We start from the raw sequence: 25,196 nt of genomic DNA, 5'->3' as shown, positions 1-25,196 counted from the left end.
CAGTACCAAGATAAATGTAAATGAAGTTGATCGAATTTGTGTCAAGTTACCATCTTAATGCCCTGGACCGACAACTCTAGGATTTTACCACCACCTAGGTTTGTCGACCAAATAAACACCGTTTTAAATAATTTGTTTTTTTAATGTTAATTTGATTAATTTTTCTGAGTTTTAACACTCAAATTTACCAACGGTGTCTATAACGTAACGAACGTAACCAATGCCAACCAAATTCGCGTTGACTCACATTCATAAAACTGACGGAAAACCGACTCAATATGGTAAACTCGCCGCCTCAACGCCCGTGATCGACAACGCTCGGGTTTTACCAGCACGCAAGTTTATTGACCCCCTCCCCCAATTGGTCATTGATCCACCTTAATTTTTTTTTTTTTGCGTTTTTTAGCTCCAGTACCAAAATGAATGTAAATGAAGCTGATCGAATTTGTGTCAAGTTACCATCTTAATGCCCTGGATCGACAACTCTTGGATTTTACCACCACCCAGGTTTGCCAACCAAATAAACATCATTTTAAATATTTTGTTTTTTTAAATGTTAATTTGATGAATTTTGTTGGGTTTTAACACTCAAATTTACCAACGGTGTCTATAACGTAACGAACCTAACCAGTGCCAACCAAATTTGCGTCGACTCACCTTCGTAAAACTCAGGTTTTACCAACACCCGATTTTCAACGTTGGGGCTTTGCCAGCAGCCCCGCACAACATAAAAAAATAGTTTATATGCTAATAATAATTCAACAAGTAACGAGAAGAAATCAAATAGGTGGTAAACAAAAAGGACCAAAATATGTATAGAGATTTTAATAATAGAAAACCTAAACCTAAAAAAATCGAGGCCGCCTCTTGTATTCATTCCCCACCGTCGATGCGCCACCGTTGATCACCGTCACGGCAGCCTCATTGACATTTATCAAACACCTTCCGTGCACTCAAATTTTACTACTGCTGGTCGTTGATTATTATTATACTCGTAATTATCAACAACCCACTTCGGATTTCGCCATGACTGATCAACCTCAGGTCAGTGACTGAGTGAGTGATAATAATTTTTGTAATTTTGATTGATTTCAAGATGCTTAGAGTGTTGGTAATTAGTTTTCTATGATCTAGTTAGTTGTGCTAGGTTACCAGAATTAGGGATGAGCAAATGATACCAACTATTTGAGGTTTCGGGATCGGTTCGGTCCAGTACCGAATATCTGAGGTTTCGGGATTGGTACGGTACCGACTATTTGAGGTTTCGGAATCGGTACGATACTGACTATTTGGTTGGTACGGAACCGACTATTTGAGGTTTCGTGATTGGTCCGGTACCGACTATTTGAGGTTTCTGGATTGGTACGGTACCGCTATTTAACAAAGTAGGGATCCGTATTGGTATTTTCCGAGCATTTTTGGTACCAGTACGGGAACCAAGTTTTTGGGAAATTTGGGATCGGCACCCGTATGTTATTGAGCTCATCTATAGGTTTCGTGTTTTGAACTATTAATATTTTGCCCAATTTTGATTGCTTTTAGAGAAGTTCATATGACGTCACATTCGATTGAAATATGCGGATTTTTTTTTCATATTCGGTGATTTTAGTGTTATTTATGTTGTACGCTCAAATTAAATGCATTGAACTAATTTGAAACTTTTGAAGATGGTCTTGTATCCGCTTTAAAATTGGTGACTGATCATAAAATATTATTTTCATTAATCTCAAGATCAAGATTATTGATATGGTTTTTGAGTAGTAGGGTTCTAAACAAGCAAGGAATCATCAACCGGTTCACAATGATGTTATACAATTTTAATTATGAGTTTGTCGTTCTTTGATTCTAGTATTTGTGGTACTATTGCATCTGGTGTGTTAGTAGTGAGTAGCTTTTAAATGATTTAGAAGCGCTGTCCTCAGTTGTCCATATGTTGAACACTATCTACTCTTTATTGCATTCAAGCATAACAAGAGTTATTCTTTGCTTAAAGATGCACATGTTAATAAGGTCATTAGTCTAACCACAAACCTCAAAAGCCTCGCCTAGCTTTTGTGCTTTTTTAAGCTAAGGAAGTCTTTTATTGTGCTTGAATGCGATAAGACGAGGTAGTTTTTATTGTATGAATGGAGGATGGTTTTAAGTTGCGTATGCTGCGTTTTGTTGCTTTTTTGTCCAAAAATGCCGATGCGAGTTGCAAACGCATCACATATGCGATGCGCTCTTTATTATGATATGCGTGCATGATGTGTGCAATTTAAGGCCAGGTTCACGCTAGATGTCGAAACCCTCACTGTGGAGGGAAGGAGGAGTAGAGGCAGACAGACCTAAACTCACTTGGGATGATAGGATTAAGCAGGATTTAGTAGAATTACACTTCTCTAAGGACATGGTCCAGGATAGGAGCTCGTGGAGACATACGATTAAGGTTGATGAACTTTAGGCGGGGTTATATTTTTTTGCTAGCCTTTGCTTGTTATTCTACACACGCGCGCGCGCATACACACACGGCATCTTTGGTTTATGGTAGGTTTTCAATCATGTGCTTTTTTAAAACAATCACTACTAACATACGGACACTATATATTTGTATGCTATGCTTTTTGATGCAAGTCTTGATTAGAGTTGGGGGTCTCATTAGAAGCAACCTTTTTATTCTTTTGGATAGAGGTATGGCTTGCCTACATCCCACCCTTGCCAGACCCTACAAATAGCTTTGCTATTGGTGGGATTATTACTGGGCATGGTTGTTGTTCACGCTAGATGTAGTAGTACTGCCTGTACTAGGATTTTGTAGTGGTTATTGTAGAAAACCGTTGCCAACTGGTTGATGATTCATCGTTTGTTGTTTATAAACCCTTAAAACACATCAATGGTCTTAACCTTGAGATTAATGGGAAAGATATTTCTATGCTTTCTTACAATGAAACACTTTTTATTCTTGACTGAGGTAAATGGTACCCTAAACCGTAAAGCTAAGAACACAAGGCTGTTAAAGCATACAAACAAGAAATTAATTCTATTTAATACAAGATGATCGTCAAATATTCTAATTATTTTATACATATATTGGTCAAAATTTGAACGGAAACGAGGCAATGTTACGGGTCATAGTTTTCGCATAGCAAATGCTTGTCAAGTTAACAATGGTCTCTAGATGTGCTTGAAACAGAGTTAATGGTTGAAGGGTGTGTTTGGTAATAATGCATTTATAGTCGGTAATAACTAATATTCTAATATTCTTTATTTTATTATTTAATCTTGCAGGTACTGTTATTTGGTTCATTTTCTGAAGATGAAGTCAAATCATGGCTTAATAAGCCATCTAAAAATGCCGAAAAGACTGTGAAAACTAAACCTGTGGATCTTAATTCGTTAAAGATATCGAATGAAATATCTTTTGGTAGTTTTAATGGTGAATCAAATAACAACCCGACTGGCGTTTGCAAGAATGGTAAAGTTAACCATACCGAACCCGTCAACAATCTCAAGCCTGAAGCTTTAGCACATCCAAAACAAAATGGAGCACCGCATCATAATGGTAACATGGGCCCAAAACAAGTTGATAACGTTAATTCGGTAGTGAATAGTAAAGTTGAAACTTTGGGTAGTGTGAAAGAAGAGAAGATGAATAACCTGATTGATGGAAATCATGTAAATGATTTAGAGATGTGTTTATTACCTCGTGGGTTAATTAACTCGGGGAACATGTGTTTTCTCAATGCTACACTACAAGCTCTTTTGTCTTGTTCTCCAGTAGTTCAGCTTTTGCAGGGTATACGGACGCGTATTGCTCACAAGGTTTGTTACATTTTGTAGATTCAAATGTTGTGAATTGTTTTCTATATTAGATGCTAGTTTTCACAGTCCGGCTTTGATGGTTTTTAGGTCAAATTGTGAGTCAAATCATTGGTAACGTTTAACGTCTGAAAGTCAAATCGAACCACACTAAATGTTAGTGGCTTCTGTTTGGTTTCACGGTTTTGGTTTAGTAGGTCTTTTGTAATTAAAAATACATATACAATGATAAAATGAGGAAAAAAACAATAATGTTACAACAACTGAAACTTAGAAAACCAGCACGCATTGTTTTGTTAAGCAAAGCCCAATCATGTGTCTTGTGCAACTTAAATAATGAAATATTTTAGTAATATATAAGAAGTCACATAGCCCAAATTTATAGTCTGTTTTGATACTGTTTTTCCCGACTGGTTTTAAGCAAAAACTTTAAACCAAATGCTTGGAACTTCTTGAAAATTTTAACCCGACTGACCAAAAAGAAAAAAAAAACTCGACTGTGAAAACACGCCAATAGTAACATATAAATGTTATATGAACATAACTAAAAAGGTTATCTTGCATTATCTTATCTAGACCGGCTATCCAACATTGGCTGCATTTGGTGAATTTCTTTCTGAATTCAAGATGCCAGCTGGCACAATCTCAAAGGACCTAAACCATATGCAAACGGGCCGACCTTTTAGCCCCGCCATGTTTGAAGTAGTCTTGAAGAATTTCACTCCTGATGTTCCCAATAGCATATCCGGGAGGCCCAGGTACGTGTTAAACTCAGCTTTATAAAATATTGTTCGAAAGTCGATTTAATGTTAAGTGTTAACACATGAAATAATTTCTTTTTAGGCAAGAAGATGCACAAGAGTTTTTAAGTTTCATCATGCATCAAATGCACGATGAACTTCTAAAACTTGAAGGAAAATCATCAACTGTTAATGGCAATGGGTCATCATTTGTTTCGTCTGTTGAAGAAGATGATTGGGAGACCGTGGGCCCCAAGAACAAATCTGCGGTAACAAGAACTCAAAACTTTGTTCCTTCAGAGCTGAGTGCAATTTTTGGAGGTCAATTGAGAAGTGTTGTTAAGGCAGCAGGTTAGGGATGAATGTTTTGGGGTTGATTTGTTGGGTGTAACGCGTACATTTCTAATGTATTTGTGTTAGCAGGGAGTAAAGATTCGGCTACTGTTCAACCGTTTCTTTTGCTGCATCTGGATATATCCCATGATGGTGTTGCTAATATTGAGGACGCACTTCGTTTGTATTCTATGCCAGAAACACTTGATGAGTATCGAACAACATCTGGAAAGGTATGATTCAAGTACATCGCTGCATTGACACACACATATTTATCTATATATTTACACATACATACACATAAATATATGCATACATACATATGCAATTATACATACATATATTATATACATGCATAGATAATTATATAATATACATATACAATGATACATAAATATATAGATAAATACTCATACTTACATAAACAATTATACATAGATACACATATAGATACATACATGTATAAATACATACATATGCATATATATATATAATATGAATATGTGATTACTTTAACGATGTATAAAAACAGCTATTCATTGTGCTTGCATATGCTGATAAAACATGGTTAAATCGACTTTTAGGCTGGAGTTGTGACAGCCAGAAAATCTGTTAACTTACAAACACTTCCAAAGATAATGATATTGCATCTGAAGCGGTTTGGCTATGGAACCAATGGAAGTACAAAATTACACAAATCCGTGCGCTTCCCACTCGAATTGCTGTTAAGTCGTGATTTGCTTGTTTCAGCTGCAACAAAGGTAATGCTTGTTATATTCATTTTCATTGCAATCATATATAGCACAAGTCATTATAGAAATACTAAGTATGTGATGTGATAGTTTCTCATGCACCCATTTCAAAACTTGGTAAGTTGGTATGATGCCATATTTGCCCACAAAAAGTCATAATAACATATTATATTAGATATACCGACTTTCAGTTTGTCACATCTATACTCTTCTCTTAAAACGTGTATTAGGATATGAGAATCTGGAGTGTAAGGAAAAAAAGAAGGGTATATAGGTCATAAAGTGTATTTAATAAAATTGTTAAGTACGAAAATTTAAGTATTAAGTATTTTGAACGAGTATATTTGACATAACTTTTTTTTGGTAGGGTGAATGTTATATAATTTTAGCTTTTAGGGGGTATATATGAAATTGTCTCTTGAATAAAATAGATAAAAAGTAGGGTAACAGTTTTCGAGATGCCACCAACAAAACACACAAATAATCAAAACCGTTTAGTAAACGGGTGGTGGTCGGGTTGATCTATTTAATTAAACTGGCTGTGTTCGAGTTAGACATATTTAACTGTTTTAATGAACAGGTCGACCCACCAACCTATTTACGACCTGTTTATCACAACCAATCGACTCGATCAACAAGCTTACAACTTGATTACTACCCTGCCACTCATTTGGCACGTTTAGATAAATGGGTTAAATGGATCTTGTTCAAGTTAGACTTGTTTTACCTGTTTACTTTACGATCTTTTTAACCCGTTTATCAAAACAGCCGACCCAATTAACAAATTTACAACGTGATTACTACCAGTTTTGCTTGTTTAGATAAATGGGTTAAACGTGCCGTGTTTGGTTTCCAGGATTTTAAACGTGTCTATGTTAGGATTAATATTTTTGACACAAATAAAAATATGCAGGGTCGAAAGTACACACTTATTTCATCAGTAACGCATCATGGGAGAGAAGCTTCAAAGGGGCATTACACTGCAGATGCTTGTTATCCAAACCAACAATGGTTTCGGTTCGATGATGCTTCTGTAACCGCAATAAGCAAAAGCAAGGTCTTGCATGACCAAGCCTATATCCTCTTCTACAAAAGACTATAAACAGGAACATGGGCTTATTTTCTAGCACAAGGCCCAGCCCAACGCAACAAGAGATGGCCCACGCAGAGATCTGCCCATGTGGCACGAGTTTAAACGCTGTTGCCGGAAAGCTGATGTCATCGGAAATTGATTGGTTAAGTTTGATTGAATTGGCAAAGTTAGTGTCAGGAATGGTTTTGCAAGTGAGGTTCAGTGTATGTAGAGTATTGATATGTATATTCTTTGCTTCGGTGTCTAGAGGTTTGAAGTATTGGAATGCTGAGTATACATTTGTTTGATCTTTGTTGACTTGTTTTATCGGGTTGTTTCGTTTTGCATTTTGTCGTTATAGTATATTCGATATCAACCAATGAGATCACGTAAATCCCTAACGTGCATTGGATAATTAGTGTTAAGGAATAAGGAGGTTACGGTAGGAAACCCCCGTGGAGATAAGATTAAACTGAATGCTACGGTATGCATAAGAGGTTAGTTGAAGTGAAATTTGTTGAACCTAAATACAGCAGATAAATGCTTTGTGAAGGAGTTGTAGTTAGATTATAAAGGATTCACAGGAGAATAATGGATTTTAATAAAATTATAAATGAGTTTGTTAGCAGCTTCTGTTTTAGTTGATCGATTTAAATGACAAAACTGCTGTTTGCCTATTTCTTTTAATAATGACTGTAAACAGAGTGGGAGGGAATCACTTGAAAATAGAAAACCAAAGTTAAATAATAAGAAAAATTAAATAAAGGAAAAACAAAATGACCAGCCCTCTACTATCTCTCTAAAATTGAGACTTTTAACTCGTTACCTAAAGTTTCTAGGGCTGTTTTTTATATAAATAGCCATTAGTCAAATCTTTTTTCTTTAGAAATGTATTTAACCATGCATGAAAGTTTGATATATTTAACCTAGTACAAGAGTTTGATAAATATTTTTTGTTTTTCTTTTTTCTCGTTGGGGCTCAAGTTTTCGTCGATGATTTTAATTATCAACCCCTGAATTATGGACAATCATCATCCTCATAGTCGTGTATATTGACCAAGAATTGATCTCGAGTAACCATTCCATTCCCTTTTAGGTTAGTGTTCCAGGATGGACTTCATGAATTTATCTAGGGGAACCATTACCCTCTGGTACTCCACAAACTTAATAATCAGTTTAGGCAAGCTAAGCTAATTCCATGTTTTTTGCTTATATAGTTCTTCTACCCTATCTTAACACACACACGCATTGTTCATGTATTTCGCTCAGCTGGTGATCACCATTAGCCCATTAGGGTTGGTGATGATCACATAGTCTCAATGAGTTTTAAACATCCTCTCTCTTTCTTCTTAGGATACATGATTAGATAAACAAACAGCACCACATATTTATGGATTTCAGCTTTTGATGATTCGAAATCTATCTTCAACCTTCTTTGTATATGCATTTACAAACTGCAAAAATAGCAGAGAAAAATTAGGCCTATAGTTAATTATAATCTAAATGACTACTTTGAAGTACACAAGGCCGGCAAGACATTTAAAAAACATATATAAATGATAACCTTCTGTTCTTTTTTTTTTTTAAAAAAAATAGACTATTAAAATAATCACAATAAAAATATATGAATAAATATGTACTAAAACTTTTCGTAAATAGCAAAAGCTTAAAAGTTGAAACACAACATGAATTAGTTTTCACAGCAAAAAGATTATGAATGTGAGTTGAATACAAAAACACACACAATTTAAAGTTGCGGATGATGGTTTTGTTAGATACCTCAAAGTCTAATTGCGTCTTTGTCGTATGAACTCTAGCGTATCCAAATTCACTTATTCTTGAAATGCTCCAACTACCAGCCTGAAATTAATGATACTTATGTTAGCAAGTTTCTTTAAATACATACAATAAGATATGTATTCACCTTTGGAGGGAAATTGTCTAGTTTGAATCCTGCCATCCCAATAATAGCATGAACAGGTGCCTCATAGTTATTGTTGTCATATGTGTCCACTCCATCTGCACCTTTCTTTGGCATTGCTTTACATTGGTTCCGATACACCGCACAAGTTCTTTCATAGTTATGAACATGCCCAAACAAAACCAAGTCTACCTGGTGCATTCACCAAGGGTTGGAAAATTACTTAAAAAACAAGATTTGGACAAGACTACTCTCAATGTAAAGCTAGTAATTTAGCGGACCATGAATTTAGAATATATTGAGACAAACGACTCTTTAACATTATTTGCATGTTGAAGCACAAGCATATGTCATTTGGTGATACCTTGTTTGTCAATAGCAAGGGTTCAACTTGTAGGAGAAATCTTGGGTCAACACTTCCACAACTAGAATACATTGGTCTGTGCCTGAAATAATTAGCAACTACCAAAGATTAGCTGAAATAATATTCCATGAGAAATAATATTTCCAAACATATTCTCTCTTTTAAACATATGTACTCATATTTACCCTGTAAAAATCACCCATGGTGTTCTTGATCGATCGATGGACGCCATGTCCTTACTCATCCATTGATACTATAAAAGATAATGTACATATCTTAGTTATCAAGTTACAATTGTCTCATATTATTTTCTATATTATAGATTTGTGTTTTACCTGCTCTGAAGTTTTAGACCAGTCATGCTCCGTTGAAATTACTACAAAATGCACACTCCCTTGATTAATCGAGTACCATGGCTTATCTTTTGCTGGCGTTGGCATCGGGAAATAACTCTCGTAAGGTACACCACATTCTCCTCCAGAGTCCGGTGTTATGTATACCGAGCCTGAATTCACATAATCCCTAATAGTATCCGTGCAATTAATTAGTTTTATCAGATTTGTTATGAAATATAACAGTATTCCTGTAATTTGGAAACTCGTAGTTTAGGCTACTATTTCCAAACTTTTTTTTTAATTCCCTAGACATAGTTCTATTGATATCATGTTAAGTGAGCATCACTTCATTATTTTGGTATTCAAGCATTTTAAAAAATGAATCATGTAAATATATATGTAATGTTTAGATTCAAACATACCAACATTATTTGGTCCATACCTTTCATGATTTCCTATTGCAGTCATGTAAGATACTTTTGAAGCCACTGGGCTAATAAGGTGAAGGAAGAAATCCCATTCAACCAGAAAACCTGTGGCGTAACTTATATCGCCAATGTGGAATATAGAATCCGCATTTCCAGACGAGACTTCATCAGCCATGGCTTGAACGACAGTTATTGATCCAGGCTATAACCATAGTTACCGAAAAAATATATATATATCAAATAATGATAGTCATTGTCTTTTTAAGTGTTTGTTTGGGTCTATGTACAAATTCATAGTGTTAATTGTTTGCATGTTATGCAATTTTTCGAGCTTTGCTCCTTATATGACATTATTACAGGCCGATCGAGTGACATATTACCTGAATATAATGCTCAATAGAAGCATCACGCGGGGCCTTACCCATATCACCAAATGCTAGAAACTTTAGTTCATTTGATCCACCACTAGGTGGTGTCATAAAGTTGATTCTTGGACTCCAACCCGCGGAATTGCTACAAAATGAAAATGCATCATGTTATTTGAGCTTTACTAGCCACATCTCATCCCATATCTCTTTAGATTCGTTACCTTAGTGACACAGTTTATGCGTTCTTAATTTGACGAATTTTATTTTACGTGTTTATGATAATTTAATATAGTTATTCATGAAAGCATTGGCTAATTTACCTTCCGTATCTGTAGGAGAACCTTGTAGAAGGCTTGAGTCCAGTCATCACCACAGAATGAATATATCCTGGATCATGCCATCCAAAATCTTTTGCAGGGCTTGGAAACCCAGAAGCTTAATTACATAACATGAAAATAGTTTAGGTTAATGAGTTTAAATTTGTTACCAAGTATGAAGTATATATGCATATATTTTTGTTAGTAATTAAACAAATATTAACACTGTTAAATACGTGTCGAATGATGATTGGTGCCTTGGTGGTTGGAAGATGTAAGCACATAAAGCAAATTGGATGTATCTTAAAATAAAAACATACTGCACATATGTTCTTGTGTAAATGTGGTGACATGAGAAGCTTGTGATTTTCCATTCGCGTATTGTACTTGTTGAGGATTTTTGTCGCCACTGACCCATGTTAATCTCATCTACACATGAAACCATTAGTTAACTTTAAGCTACAAAAGCATGGAATCTTTGTCTAGATATATAATAAGTACTATTAGTTATTTATGTATGGATTTTGAAATTCTCTTGAGAATATACCAGTTTATTCACTTGTTGATATTAAATATAACTTGATACTAAGGGAAAATATTCTAAAATCGTAACCAAGTTTCAAGTTTGTTTCAATCAATTCACTCTATACTATTGGTCTAGTTACTCAACTTTCAAATTGTCCCAATCAAGTTACTTCACTATCAATTTTGTCTCAACTTGATCACTCCAATTCAGTGTGTCTCAATCAGCTCACTCAACTCTCAATTTTATTTTAGTTAGGTCACTCAACTTGCAATGAGTGTTCTGATGCTATTTTTTTTAACTTCATATTATATTTTTGAAAGTAACTAAAACGTCACTAAAAGCAACATTTTTTAAAGTTTTTTATAAGTAAATATCACTTACTGTAATATAATAGGTGTCCTTGTTTTAGAACACAAATTGAAAGTTGAGTGACCTAGCTAATTGAGATAAATTGAAAATTGAATGACCTAATGGAGACAAAAAAATAAAGTATGAGTGACTTAATTGGAACAAACTTGAACCTTGGTTAATTTTCTACTATGTTTTCCTTGATACTAAATAACTATATGAAAACTGTTGATAGAGGAATTCTTACTGATGTCCCTGTGGAATCAACACTAGAGAGATGTCCATACAATGGCTTTTTTGGATTTTCAAACTCGAGTACGCTAGATTTAGCTAAAACACAAGGCACCTGAAATCCAGCACCAAAGAAGACAAACTGGATACTAGTTCTAATGTTGATAACATGAAATGTGATAGATGCACTACATGTTGTCACCAAACATTTGCCTCTCTTATCAAACTTTTTACATTCCTTCTTCTTGCAACCAATATATCCGGGATCATTGGTAACATATTGTGCCTGCATTGCAATCATAATGTTTTTAGGGATCTAGTAATGTTAACATATCGTGCCTGCATTGCATCATACTAGTGTTGCCTTAGGAAAAAATCATGCTTTTTGATCGATCATTAAGTTGTTTGAAGATGTTTCCTTGTTATCCCCGATAACGTCCCCCCCCCCCCCCCCCTCTATTTAGGTTATTTTTATGGTTTGATCGGTTTAATAGAAGTAAGTTTCCATCATGTAGCAAATACCATTAGTTAGCAATCTCTTATTTTTTATATCAGAAACTCTTAGTTTTATCAGGTCAGTTTCAGCAAAAGTTTCTTTCTTGTATTGCCTTCTCCCAACTAAACTTCATCCTTCATCCTTCTATCTTCTCCAACTGAAAATCTTTCTCTGAATGAGTCAACACACATGACCCAAAAGCCAAAAAAGATGGTATCATAGCTAGACAAGAATTTCTACTAATTGTGATATCTATTGAGCAATATCAAGAATTTGACACGATGCCATTTGTAGAAGCTGTAGGAAGACGAACCAAAAGATAATGATCAAGGCGTAGTGATCAAAATCATGGTAGAGAACAAGGCTCATTTAAAGGAGGAAGAGGACGTGGAAAAATACAAGTCCAAGAAACAAGAACAAAATTGACAAAAGCGAATTCAAATGCTATGAATGTGGTGAATACGGTGAATTTGCATACGAATGCATAAAACAAAAGGACGACGAGAAAGTAAAGGACCAAGAAACCCATCTCGTGTTGGAAGATGAAGAACCGACGTTGTAAAAGCAAGTCAAGAAAGTTTAAGACCCACTTTTATATTTAGCTTAATAGGAAGTGTTGAAAGTATAAACTAAATATAAGGGTCTTTTAGTCATTTTAGAAGGTATACTTTATATCTTATTTGTATTTATAGGAAGTCTAAGGGCCAAGTATGTAATTATGTTAAAAGTCAAATTGTTGTGTTGTATGCTAGACGGCACGCCTTTTAGAATTATGGTTATACCCAAAAAATGTACGTAAGTGTCGATTGCATGTAATGAACAAAATTCTTATCAATTGTTCTCTCAAGATTCTTCGATCTCGTTTATTATACCTGTGATTGCGTGCTTGATTTACGATTTACGGACATTTTAATTTTAATTTTAATTTTTTGTGTGTGTGTAAATGTGAATGCATAGAGCTCAAGAGTTTTTCATAGTACAACTTTATGCACTTTCGCATCTTTATCACTTATTTCATGTTATCCTGCTTTATTTTCTCCACCGGTCTCGCTAGGCAGCTGTCATTTCAATGCCAACCCTCCATCAACGGATTTTGCATGCATTAGAAGACCTTTCCCTCTTCAACTTTACGTTCCCACCACAAACACATATATACACAAATTAACAAAAGTGTCCGTACGTTCATACATAGCACTCACACGTTCATTAAATAAACGTTAATGTGAACATTAGAATTCTAATACGAGTTCAGATTCTTAGTGTTATTGATAGCAGCCGCGGACTAATTTGATCGGTAGCTGACTTTGTGTTAAGGAAGTAACTATGAGATCAGTCTAAGTTCTTAGACTCATTGTTGACATGGGCAAACAATTCTATGTTAGCTTCATACTTTCATGCATCTTGCATAATGCAAGATGCAAGTTGCATTCTAAAAAGAACAAGAAAAAGAAGAACTTATGTACATAGGTGTGAACCTTTTAGTTGGAAGGTCTTGGCCAAATGCTCAATCCCAAACAAAGAGTGAATTTGATGTAACGTATGAGTGAGTAGGGACATAGGTAATATTTGCCGTTCAAAAAAAAAAAAAATCAGAATTGCTGCCCGTAAACGTTTGGTCTACGATTATTGACACTAGCAAAATCTGTCAAATTTGTAGCTTATTAGTTAATATGCAAACTCTTATAAAATTGCTTTAACTCCAAAACTGAAATATTAAGTTTGTTATTGTTTATAAACGGTGAAAACACACCCTAAAGCATAGCCTCAATTCTGTCTAATGCTTTCATTTGATTTGTATATTTCTTGCTTTATGAATAATGAAATTTTCATTCCTTTTTAAAAGTTCATTTAGCATTTGTTTTACAAATAAAAATGCTTTTTTTAAAGCTCTTCAAACTCTAAAATTAAATTTTCATATTTTTGACTTTATAGCCTATATACAATCGCTAATCTAAAATTAAATTAACTTTTCATATTTTTGACTTTATAGCCTATATTAAATTTTCATATTGTAAAAATATATATATAACCAAAAAAAAGGGCCACAATTAAAATCAGGTCAAGTTCTTAATATATGGACTCAAACCTATACCACTTTGTTGTGGATATTCACATGATAACCATTAGGCCTGAGGCCAAGAGGCACTGACTTGCCTTATAAATAAGTATATTATTATTTAATAGACGTAAACTCAAATTTAGAATATTAAATATATATTGTTATTATGATAGTCATTAACATACAGTATATATAAACATACAAACGTAATCTCTTAATTATAGGATAAGATTATATACATCAATGACTATCATAATAACAATATATATTCTAAATATGAGTCTACGTGTATTATTATTATTATTACTAATCGATACTGCTATTTTTTTCTTGAAAATTGCATATTTTACTAATTTAGAAGGGATAAATAATAAATGAAAAGCACACATGATTATATAGCTAGAGTTTGTAGGGCTTGCCTTGACAGGATAATGACAGAGGAGTGGAAGATCACTGAAATCACCAGTCTGCTCATAAAGAAGAAAGCTTTGAGGGCAAACATCAACACTGCATGCCAATTCACTAACTTAATTACTTCTCCAAACTATACATTGATACATGCAAAACATACACAATATATACATCAGGACACGTATACTTACTCGGCATGCGATGGCGAAATCATACCCACCCAATCACTCTTAGACGGATGCAACACCCCGCTAACCGTCACCGTGACCATCTGATCATCGGAAAGTGTAGATTTTGGGCTTACTTCTATTACAATATATGGGTTCGGGTTCAAACAAGCTCCAAGTTTTTGTCTGTTTAGCAAACGAAACTCAGATATTGCGGTATAGTTCTGAAAACCATTGACGGTGTCCGACAGATTCGTGGACGTTAAACGAGCATCCGAAGATAAAGATGATCCATGATGCAAAAAGGAAAGTAAACAATATATGAAAATTGTAATCCACATTGAAGATTTTGGTGGGTTCATAATAAATATAGTAGTTAAAATGTTAGGGGGAAATATATGGGCATTCCAGTATGTGTCTCCTCAAAAATGTATGGGTGCAGAGTCATTATATAGTGGCAAGTTATGAACCAGGCGTCTAGAAGTCTTTGCTTCTTATTCGATTTATATGAGCAAGGGCGAGGTGGCATGGAATGCCCCCGAATAGATTTTAGAAGATGGACATCATTCGAATTTTGAAAATTAGGAATTCAAAAATAGATTAAAGTATCGAATATCTTATCCCTTCTTTAAAGTTTGGAGCAAAATTCAAAACATTGAATTTGTTGGCGATGTAATTTAATTTACAACCATTTCAGGCCCTGATTTTCTAAAAGCATTGTCATTGCTAACGTGAACGTTTTATTTAGGTTTTTTATGTCGTAAAATTTTCTTTTGTGTTCATGTTATGTTATTCTGAGAATAGGTTCAAGATTTGATTGTTCTTCATTATATATTATGTTATATATATTAAATGAGACAGTTGGATTGTTGGAATATTATCTTTTGTGGTCTTTTTCGAGAAGAAGATAATCATTTTTGATGAATGGGGTCCAAAAGTTAGAAAATAGAATATGCTTTGCCGAATTTCACATAGTGTTCTCATTCCATTGTCGTACGTGGTTTATTACGCTAGCTTGTACCTTTTGTTAATTATGTTGCACATGCTTTTGATCCTTTGTGTATTTGGCGTCTGCGACTTAACTTCCTATGTATTTGTTTATGACATACTACGCATATTGCTTTATTTAAATAACTGATTTTAAGAAAACTTAATTTAAATGTAAGATGCTACTAAAAAACATTTGAACCAATGATTTTTCACTGACTAACCCAATCAATTACATTCTCGGAGTATGGAATCGTGAGGTACTACGCCGGCATGTTCTTGAAGAGAAGCTCGCACGTTTGTCCACCCCATCTGTATCCATTTGGATCACTGACTTGCTACTAACCAACCTGATCATCTTCATTCCTTGTGTTTGGACCTGTGAGGTGCTACGTTGGCACGTTCTCGAAGGGAAGCTCGTACATTTGCCTACTCCATCAATCTTGGCCCAGAGACACCCTTATGAGGAAACCCATCATAAGTGAGAAGAAACACACTGACTCAATCTGAAACCTTTTATTTTATTTTATTTTTATTACAAGTAGAACTTGAATCTAAGACCTATTTAAATAATGTCTTTGGCTAATTTTTTTAATAATGTCTTTGGCTAACTCATCTCAATCACTTATACCTGGAATAATTGGATAATGCCAAAACAGTTGTGTATCTTTTAATATATTCCAGTTTTATGAGAAAACTGGTTAAAAACTATTGCGCACCTCAGGAGAATAGGAATAGGAATAGGAATAGGAATAGGAATGGGATCATATTGACTAAGTAGCTATCTTATTACTTCACTCTCAGCATTATTATGACAACTTAGATAGGTTAACAGCAGGTATAAACTTAGCATGATTTTCATCTCTTTGGTGATATGATTAAAGTTCAATTTAAGCATAATGCAATAATGGTCAACACTCAGGAGAATAGGAATAGGAATAGGAATAGGAATAGGAATAGATATTTATTTTATTTTAATTATTCAATAAACAGACATATGTTGTTTGGGCCTGTCTAACCCGTTCATATTGGGTTAAAATCTGTGGGTTAACTTGTCAGCTGTTTGGTATGCTATAGAATTATGGGAGGGAAAATAATAAAAATGGAGCATCTGATCACACAAATTTCTTGACTGCCCTCTAAATTAAATAATACCCAAAATGGCCCTTTTTTAAATGACATGATCCACCGTAATAGAACTGACAACCGACATATTTATCTAGCATCCTTCTGTTTTTTAACCAACCACATCTTGATACGTATACACTTAAACGTTGGGGCGGCCATTTTTTAAAAAACCGACCGTTTAGTTTTGGTGCCGACCGTTTAGTTTTGGCCATGATGGAATATTTGTGAAGGCCACTAGAATAGATATATTGGTCGACTAAGTAGATATTAAGGCCGTCGGAATAGATCTGTTAGTCGACGAAGTTGATATGAATGTCTGGCAGAATATGTATGAAGGCCCGACGGAATAGATCTGTTGGCCGAACGCTTATTAAACCATCGGCCGACTGTTTAATAAACGATCGACGCCAAAACTAAATGGTCAGTTTTTTTAAAAAGACGGCTGGGCCCGGCCGTTTAAGTGTATACGTATCAAGATGTAGTTGGTTCAAACACGGAAGGGTGCCAGATAGATCTGTCGGATGTCAGCTCTATTATGGTATATCATTCCGTTTAGGAAAGGGTAATTTTGGGTAATATTTAGTTTGGGGGTTAGTTAAGGTAGGGATGAATAAATTCGGTACCGAATCGGTACTAAAGTTTTGAGTTTCGAGATTGTTATAGTACGGTGCTGGTATTTCCTGAATTTTTACTTTCAATACCGGTACCAAACCGAATATTTCGATACCCATACTAAGAATTTATGATTTTCGAGATCGATATTTTCAGTACCAGTATGATATCAAGCTCATCCCTAAGTTAAGGAATATATGTGGTCAAATGGGTCATTTAATTCTTTTGTTTGCATATATATCAAATGAATTTTTTATTATAATGGAATTACTTAAAGTATTGTATAATAGTTAAAAAGTAAATAATACATCTTAAAGAAGATTTAGTTTTAAATATCTAAAAAAAAGTAATTTATATATACAGTATTATAATGGAATTACTAAGTGTTATTTTAGTACAAGTGGTTTGTTCAATTACGCAGCTCTAGTACTGTTTTTGAATTAATTGCAAGTGACTACTTCAGTTTTCTAAAACTTGCAATTTAATACTTTTTTCTAACTCCGTTTAATTTTATCCGTTAAGTAAAGAGGTACCTTGGTATTCTACTTTGTTTTGGTATTCTACTTTGGTAGCTTCATTATTTTCCTTATTTTTTAATTTTCTTTTAATTAAATTTTCTCTTTCCTCTTTTCTCTCCCTCTGCATTGTATACAACACCACCATCACACACACAATATCCATCTTCTTTATCTCTCTCCAAAGACCACCTGGAAACAACCATTAACTACCACCGATTAACCACCACCGATTTACTTTGTATCAAGGGCGTGACCCTGAAGGTCAACTACCATTGCTATCCCATCTACCACCGCCGGTTAACCACCACTGCACCATGCCACGCAATAACCACCACAACCGCCGTCACCAGAAATCAATGCCGCCACCACAGCTGTCGCCGGTACCACACCACTTCCATCTCAAATCCGGCACAACCATAATCGGCCATCACCACACCCCTCTCCTTCCTGTCGTCTTCTCCAATTGCTTCTCTATACATATTGGGAAGATCCCAACTCCAGTTGTTCATCATGGAGACTCAAAATCAACGAAATTAGGGTTCTCTAGTGTTGAGAAGGTGCATATGGTGCAGGTCCATGGATATTGTGGGGAAGGGATGGTGGATCTAAATCGAATTTTAGGATTACGGGTTTGGATGGATCTGAATCCCTTCATCTAGTAGCCGGTTTATGAATGTTGTGGGTGAAGGGGTGGTGTTGATGTAACTGATGTTTAGATAGGGTTATGAAGATATAATGGGGAAATGTGATTCAAAGAAAAGATAAGGAAATTATCGAAGTACCCCTGATTTAAAGGAAAAAATAGACGAGGCTAAAAAAAGTACTGTAATTGCAAGTTTTAGAAAACTGAAGTAGCCATTTGCAAAAAATTCAAAAATGGTACTAAAGTTGCGTAATTGGACAAACCACAGGTACTAAAATGGCACTTAACTCTTTGATTAATAGGTGTCGGACAAATAAAAGAAAACCTAAATATGGATGTGTCATGTTTTACATGGTTTCATAGTACCTTTTTTTAACCACAACTCACGGAGTTGGTTAGAAAAAGCAAACCAAATAACCATAAACAAAATAAACAAAATTATATAAAAATAAAAGGGTTTTGGGTCTACTTGGTCCAACTTATTTGTATCTTTTTATTCCTAGTTACAATCCAAAGAAACGAGTAATGTAAAATAGACTAGAAAATAAGCGTTGCCTTCAAGTTATCCGCTTCAAAAATCGTCGTATTTCTCGTCTTCCAAATAACCCACCATATAGTAAAAAGAATTCCTTCCATCAACGATTTCTTCTTTTTTGATAAATGAATTTGATCCAGCTAAGAATAAACATTCATAGGTTCCATAATGATCGGACCGACTAAATGAAGCCAATAAAGCACTAACTGCAAAGATTTAGAAGCTACCCCACAATATCTGTAGAGATGAGGAGCTATTTCAATGTCTCTCTTTATTTGGGAGATTGGTTCTAGTCGTTAATCTATCAAGGAAAAGCCTCCAAGTGAAAATGTCACACACCCCTTTGGGAAACGTCAATGTGAACATTAGAGTTCTAATTGGTAGCGCCATTGACAGCAGCCATAGACTAATTAGATCGATAGCTGCATTTGAGTTTAGGAAGCAAAGAACCAATCAAAGTTCTTAGAGTCATTGTTGGCATGGGCAGACTTTTCTATTTTTGCTTCATACTTTCAATGCATCTAGTGTTGTAAAATTTGCATACCTGTATGATGAATTCGATCAATGATGCAAACATGTAATTTTGATTTCAATCTTGGTTTCTTGAATAATTGTCTGGATTAATCTGTGAATCATGAATCACTTTCAAATAAGCATATTAGTGGGTCACACAAAATAATTTATCAGATAATACAGAGATTTCTGTAAATGAAATTGGATTTTGATGATTCTCTGAATGTTCGATGTAACCATGGTTTCTTTTCTGCTATACGATCAAGAGATAGAAAAAATAGGGCGTAGGGAAAACAAACGGTTCATTTATTTATTAAAACAACTAGGACGTACCTAGCTACTTTACCAAGCCCGATCCACTTACATGAGTAACTACAAATAAAGTCCAATGTTAATTTATACAATAAACCCAAATGATACTAGTGTTAAATGAGCTCCTCTCGCTTCACCTAACTCAATTATTCACCAACATTATTATCTCGATCAACAAATTAATCCAATATACTAAAATACATGTCGGTAACACTAAAACTATTGACATTCCTCTCCATTTTAGTGATATCTATGATTAACTTAACTATTCACATAGAATCACAAAAGCATACATATATGAAAACGTCCTATGGATTGAAATTTAATCTGAGTAAATTACACGATCCAAATATTCGAATATCATGGTGTCCTATGGATTGAACACTTGCTATCCATTTGAATATTTGAAGGTAAAATACACATACGTTTATAAATCCAAATTCCACTCGACATAATATTTTACCAGCATGTGTCATCATACTTCAAAGAATATATCAAAGCTCAAATCCAAAGCTTCTTAAATTGGCCAACCTTCATATTCTTATAGATAGTTCATTACTCTTGCACATGCACTACAATTTATCAATGAACTATTAAGAAGCTACACTTAAATCTCCTTTATCTTGCAGTCTGATATTGTTTGACCATAATGGAATTTTATAATAATAGTTTCTTAGTCATTCAACCACTTTTATTAGTTGTTGCAAATGCTAGAAATTCACATTCCATTGTCAAGTGATGCAAATTCATTCATTACCTAAGAATTGAAAGCTTACCCAAGAGAGAATTCATATCCAATTGTTTATGTAACATATCCAATTGTTTATGTAACTTGCATCAAATTGCCCTTCAAAGAATAAATACCCTTCTAATACCGAAGGCAAACCTGAATAACACAAACCATAGTTCATGGTTCCTTTTAGGTACTTAAGCAAATTATTTACTACTTTCCGGTTTTGAGCACAAGGATTACTAGTATACTTGCTCATCTTAACCGTAACATAAGCTATGATAGTTCTTGTGCTAATTATAGCATACGTCAAGCATTCAATGACCTTTGAACACTCTAGTTGAAAACTAGAATCACCTTCATAAGCTTGATATTAGGATCTATAGGAATGTAATTGGAGAACAATCAAACCAATTGAAAATTTCCAATGTTTTCTTAATGTAATAAAATCGAGTCATGGCTATACGATTGTTACTCCTTTTTATGGTTATACCTGGAATAATATCTAGCATTAAAAAAATGAAGATATTATGCATATGGATGAGATCCTTATTTGTGTTAAACCTAAATCATTACCATATCGATCTCCAATTATTCTCATTATATAATTGACATGGGCGGTCCATATTGATTATATTTGTTTTGGTAACATACTTGGAAAGAAAATAAACAGAGGAAAAAAAAACCATATAAAGCAAAAAACAAAAACTAAAAAATATTCAAAATATTATTTGTGGCACCAACCCATGCTTATTATATGAAAACTACTGATTTCACCATGCGCGTTGCCTAGTGAATTCCTTTTTTTCCGGTGCCAAGTCAACCCAAACTGTCGATATCGGTTACATATGTTACGGTACCTGATTACACCCAAAAAATAAATTCGCCAAATTAATATGTAAAAAAATTAACATATAAAAATAAATAAAATACTTTAAATGATGTTTATTCGGTCAGTAAAACCCAAAAGTTGTAAAACTCGAGCGTTATCGGTAAACCCGGATATTGGTACAACCCGAGCGTTAGTAAACTCGATAGTAAATTAACGTAATTAAAATGACGTTTATTCGGTTGGTAAAAACCCAAGCATTGTGGCGGCAATTCGACATGAATTTGATCGCTATCGGTTAGGTTCCTTCCGGTACCAGAATTAAACATAAAAAATAAGTTCGTCAAATTAATAAATAAAAACATCAAGATAAAAAAATATATTTGAAATGATATTTATTCAGTGGGTAAACCGAACGTTGTTAAAACCCGAGCGTTGCTAGTAAAACCTGAGTGTCGGCAAACCCTGAAGAGTTATGACAGCAAGTCGACGTAAATTCGGTCGGTATTGATTATAAGCATTAAAAAAATACACATGTTATGAGGGGAAATACGATAAATTACTTAAAAAAAAATAAAAAAATCAATCCTTAGACTCCAACTGTCCAACATTTCGATATATAACGACTGATGCACAAGTATATAGCATTGCATCCAACTTCCCAGTTTGAAGTACCAAGCAAAACTAATGAAAACTAATTTAAAGCTATAAAAGAAAAGTTTAATAATTGTTTAAAACAATAAAAAATAAAAAGGATAAATGTGCATTTGGCTAAATGTTAACTACATCGCCAACTAAAAAACCTTGATCATATATTGCAAGTGGCATATACGATGATACCATCATATTAAATTCATCCATATCTGATATTCCTGATGTCCCCAAGGAAGAACCAATACAATGAAGACAAAAACTTCCTCTTTCATTTCTCACAAATGTTAAAAACCATTGATATGTTCACCCCTGGACAAACAGCCACTTTGGATTTTCGAAAACATTCCAAAACCATTGATAATTTCAACAGTAAACACCGGAATAACCGAAAACGTTTGGATTTTCGTGTATTGATTCAAACGGGGTTTCAACGATTTCAAAACCCTGTTTGGTATTTACATTTTACTCCACATTAGAGCGGATTATCCGGACCAGCTCCAGATATGTTCAGTGGTGAGTTCATTCCTTATCTATTACTTCTTCTGGTTGTATAAACTATAAACCATGGTTGCAAAAATCACGCCTAGGCGCCAAGTACTCGACGAGTAATTCCAAGAACTCCATCACTAAGTACTTGCGACTCCCCAGTTGACCGATCTGGCAGTGCCTAGCAACTCCTGCAACCATGGTATAAACCATTAAATTATTTGTGGAAGCCTGTAAAATTTTGTTCTTGGATTGATCATTTATGTTGGTAAACATGGTGGCCTTTCTTAATTCTGCTGACTGCTATATTCATAACACATGCAATAGTTTATAAACTTATGTATCCCTGCTTATTCTTCCATATCTTAGAAGTTGAGAGTGTCTGATTTTAGCAGCTATTCTTGTGTGAATATGAAGGAACTAGAGAATACAAAAGTTTAATTTATTTGATTCACAATCATACTTATTATAGATGGTGATTACATGCGCTATTTATGGTGTTCGATAAGGTGCAAACCCTTTGGTGAATCGACGTGATGTTTGGGGAATTAACTGCCCAAACTTATGTTTACACTAAATAGTACATGTTTAATACTAATTATACATTAACACCCTAACTTCAATTAGTTATCAATTCCAACAGAATATAGACAACATAATATTTGTACTTTATGTGTAATTATAGGTGAATCATAGGATCCACCATGTGAATAATATTAAGGTCCACTTATCCTTAATCAAGAAGGTGTTGGGGTTGGAACTCTGATTGAAACTGTTAACATCAGCAATGGCTCAAGATGACGGATCTTCGTCAATAAGTTCGTCACCCCTTCACTTATTTTCGTTAATGTCACTTTCACCACATTTCGGATCACCATACCCATGGCTAAGGGAAATGGAATCCGACGAAAGCAGAGGTTTATACCTCATCCAGCTTCTTCTAGCCTGTGCTAACCACGTGGCTGCGGGTAACATCCAGAATGCCAACAACTTACTCGAGCAGATTAACAATCTTGCATCTGTTGAGGGTGACACCATGCAACGAATTTCTACTTATTTCACTGAAGCACTTGCTAACCGTATGCTTAAAGGATTGCCAGGTGTATACAAAGCAATTAACTCCACAAGAATCACATCAGTATCCGACGAGATTCTTGTTAAAAGATTGTTTTTTGATCTTTGCCCATTTTTGAGATTGGCATATCTCATCACTAATCAAGCGATTCTCGAAGCAATGGAAGGGGAAAAGATGGTTCATATTATTGATTTATGTTCCTCTGAGCCTGCACAGTGGATCAATCTTCTTCAATCATTAAGAACACGACCCGAAGGACCACCACATTTGCGGATCACTGGAATTCATCAACAGAAAGAAGTACTAGAACAAATGGCATTTCAGTTGAATAAAGAGGCAGAAAAATTAGACATCCCATTTCAGTTCAATCCAATAGTTAGTAGATTGGATAATCTTAACATCGAGTCTTTACGTTACAAATCAGGAGAGGCTTTAGCAATTAGCTCAGTACCTCAACTTCACACTCTTTTAGCGTTTGATGATGAAACCAACAAAATAAGCCCGCCTTCAAAGCAAGTTCTAATGAATTCACAAACTTTAGGTGATTTTCTCAAGAAAGATGTGGCAAACACGTTTAGCCCAAGTCCGGATTCGACTTCATCTTCACCTTTATCCTTGTCAAATTGTTCAAAATTGATGAACTTTTTGAACGCCCTTTGGTCGTTATCGCCTAAACTAATGGTGGTAACTGAGAAAGAATCCAACCATAATGGATTCAGTTTGATGGAGAGGGTACTTGAAACATTGATCTTTTATGCAGCACTATTTGATTGTTTAGAATCTACTGTTCCACGCACGTCATTGGAACGTCAAAAGGTTGAAAAGATGTTATTTGGTGAGGAAATCAAGAATATTATTGCCTGCACGGGTCTTGAAAGAAGGGTGAGACACGAAAAGCTTGAAAAATGGGTTCCGAGGCTCGAGTTGGCTGGATTTGGAAAGGTTCCTTTAAGCTACAATGGGATGTTGTTAGCTACAAGGTTGTTGCATAATTATGGGTATGATGGCTATAAAATCAAAGATGACAACGGTTTTCTGGTTATTTGCTGGCATAATCAACCATTATTTACAATTTCGGCATGGAAATTTCAAAGGTACAGTTAGTTCATAATCATGCTGGTGTTTGACTATATGATTGTCTCAATTCTGTATATGAAGCACTGGTGTGCTCCTAAATGTATGATCATCTATTTAACTTATAAACCTTCATGATCTGTTTATTTTATATGGTCTTTCATGCATTTACTCTTATTTGGAACATTTGTTGCATGCGTTATAATTATTGGTCCTCGAGAATCAAATGATTAGTGGCGGATCTAGAAGAAAATTTAGAGATATACATCCACAAAAAAGTTTTGGACCTAGGAGTATCCTAATATTCGCTTAGGGTATTCGAATATATAAAATGGAGAAGAAAATAAAATATGTACTAATATTGCACTTTGCTGTGAAAATTGAGGGGTATCCCGGGCACCCCATGGACACCCCATAGATCCACCCTTGTAAAG

At 34.7% G+C, this 25,196-nt stretch overlaps 2 protein-coding genes and 1 pseudogene across 3 annotated transcripts; 2 read left to right on the top strand and 1 right to left on the bottom strand.

The window, feature by feature from the left end:
• The first annotated feature begins 936 nt into the window (after positions 1 to 936).
• Positions 937 to 6,975, top strand: LOC143538196 (ubiquitin carboxyl-terminal hydrolase 24-like). Its single transcript, XM_077031803.1, has 7 exons — positions 937 to 1,044; positions 3,268 to 3,801; positions 4,375 to 4,556; positions 4,642 to 4,889; positions 4,962 to 5,104; positions 5,456 to 5,632; positions 6,537 to 6,975. The coding sequence occupies exons 1-7, from the start codon at positions 1,027 to 1,029 to the stop codon at positions 6,723 to 6,725; spliced, it is 1,491 nt and encodes a 496-aa protein (XP_076887918.1). The 5' UTR covers positions 937 to 1,026; the 3' UTR covers positions 6,726 to 6,975.
• Positions 6,976 to 8,028: 1,053 nt separating this feature from the next.
• Positions 8,029 to 15,016, bottom strand: LOC143538190 (putative inactive purple acid phosphatase 27). The gene is made up of 13 exons (XM_077031795.1): positions 14,691 to 15,016; positions 14,508 to 14,595; positions 11,550 to 11,819; positions 10,749 to 10,857; positions 10,432 to 10,546; positions 10,124 to 10,256; positions 9,758 to 9,945; positions 9,316 to 9,502; positions 9,166 to 9,233; positions 8,981 to 9,062; positions 8,620 to 8,808; positions 8,475 to 8,555; positions 8,029 to 8,149 (listed from the first exon to the last, which is right to left on the bottom strand). The coding sequence occupies exons 1-13, from the start codon at positions 15,005 to 15,007 to the stop codon at positions 8,093 to 8,095; spliced, it is 1,884 nt and encodes a 627-aa protein (XP_076887910.1). The 5' UTR covers positions 15,008 to 15,016; the 3' UTR covers positions 8,029 to 8,092.
• A 7,346-nt stretch (positions 15,017 to 22,362) lies between these two features.
• On the top strand, positions 22,363 to 24,978 carry LOC143538189 (scarecrow-like protein 3 pseudogene; annotated as a pseudogene). Its single transcript, XR_013136210.1, has 2 exons — positions 22,363 to 22,640; positions 23,299 to 24,978. The product of XR_013136210.1 is annotated as a scarecrow-like protein 3 pseudogene (transcript).
• Positions 24,979 to 25,196: the final 218 nt, after the last annotated feature.

This window comes from Bidens hawaiensis, unplaced genomic scaffold (genome assembly GCF_021521415.1).
Source record: "Bidens hawaiensis isolate Kalapana, Puna unplaced genomic scaffold, B.hawaiensis_p1.1 tig00011510_1, whole genome shotgun sequence".
NCBI lineage: Eukaryota > Viridiplantae > Streptophyta > Magnoliopsida > Asterales > Asteraceae > Bidens > Bidens hawaiensis.
This window is presented reverse-complemented; position numbering and strand designations above follow the sequence as displayed.

What these genes read in the sequence shown, in the direction of transcription:
- LOC143538196 (XM_077031803.1), top strand. An exon ending in AGCATATCCGGGAGGCCCAG is followed by an intron (nt 4,557 to 4,641) that starts GTACGTGTTAAA and finishes ATTTCTTTTTAG; the next exon opens with GCAAGAAGATGCACAAGAGT. An exon ending in ATCGAACAACATCTGGAAAG is followed by an intron (nt 5,105 to 5,455) that starts GTATGATTCAAG and finishes ATCGACTTTTAG; the next exon opens with GCTGGAGTTGTGACAGCCAG.
- LOC143538190 (XM_077031795.1), bottom strand. Translation starts at nt 15,007, where the DNA reads ATGTGGATTACAATTTTCATATATTGTTTACTTTCCTTTTTGCATCAT. An exon ending in TTCTCCTACAGATACGGAAG is followed by an intron (nt 10,257 to 10,431) that starts GTAAATTAGCCA and finishes TTCATTTTGTAG; the next exon opens with CAATTCCGCGGGTTGGAGTC. An exon ending in CCATGGGTGATTTTTACAGG is followed by an intron (nt 9,063 to 9,165) that starts GTAAATATGAGT and finishes TAATTATTTCAG; the next exon opens with GCACAGACCAATGTATTCTA.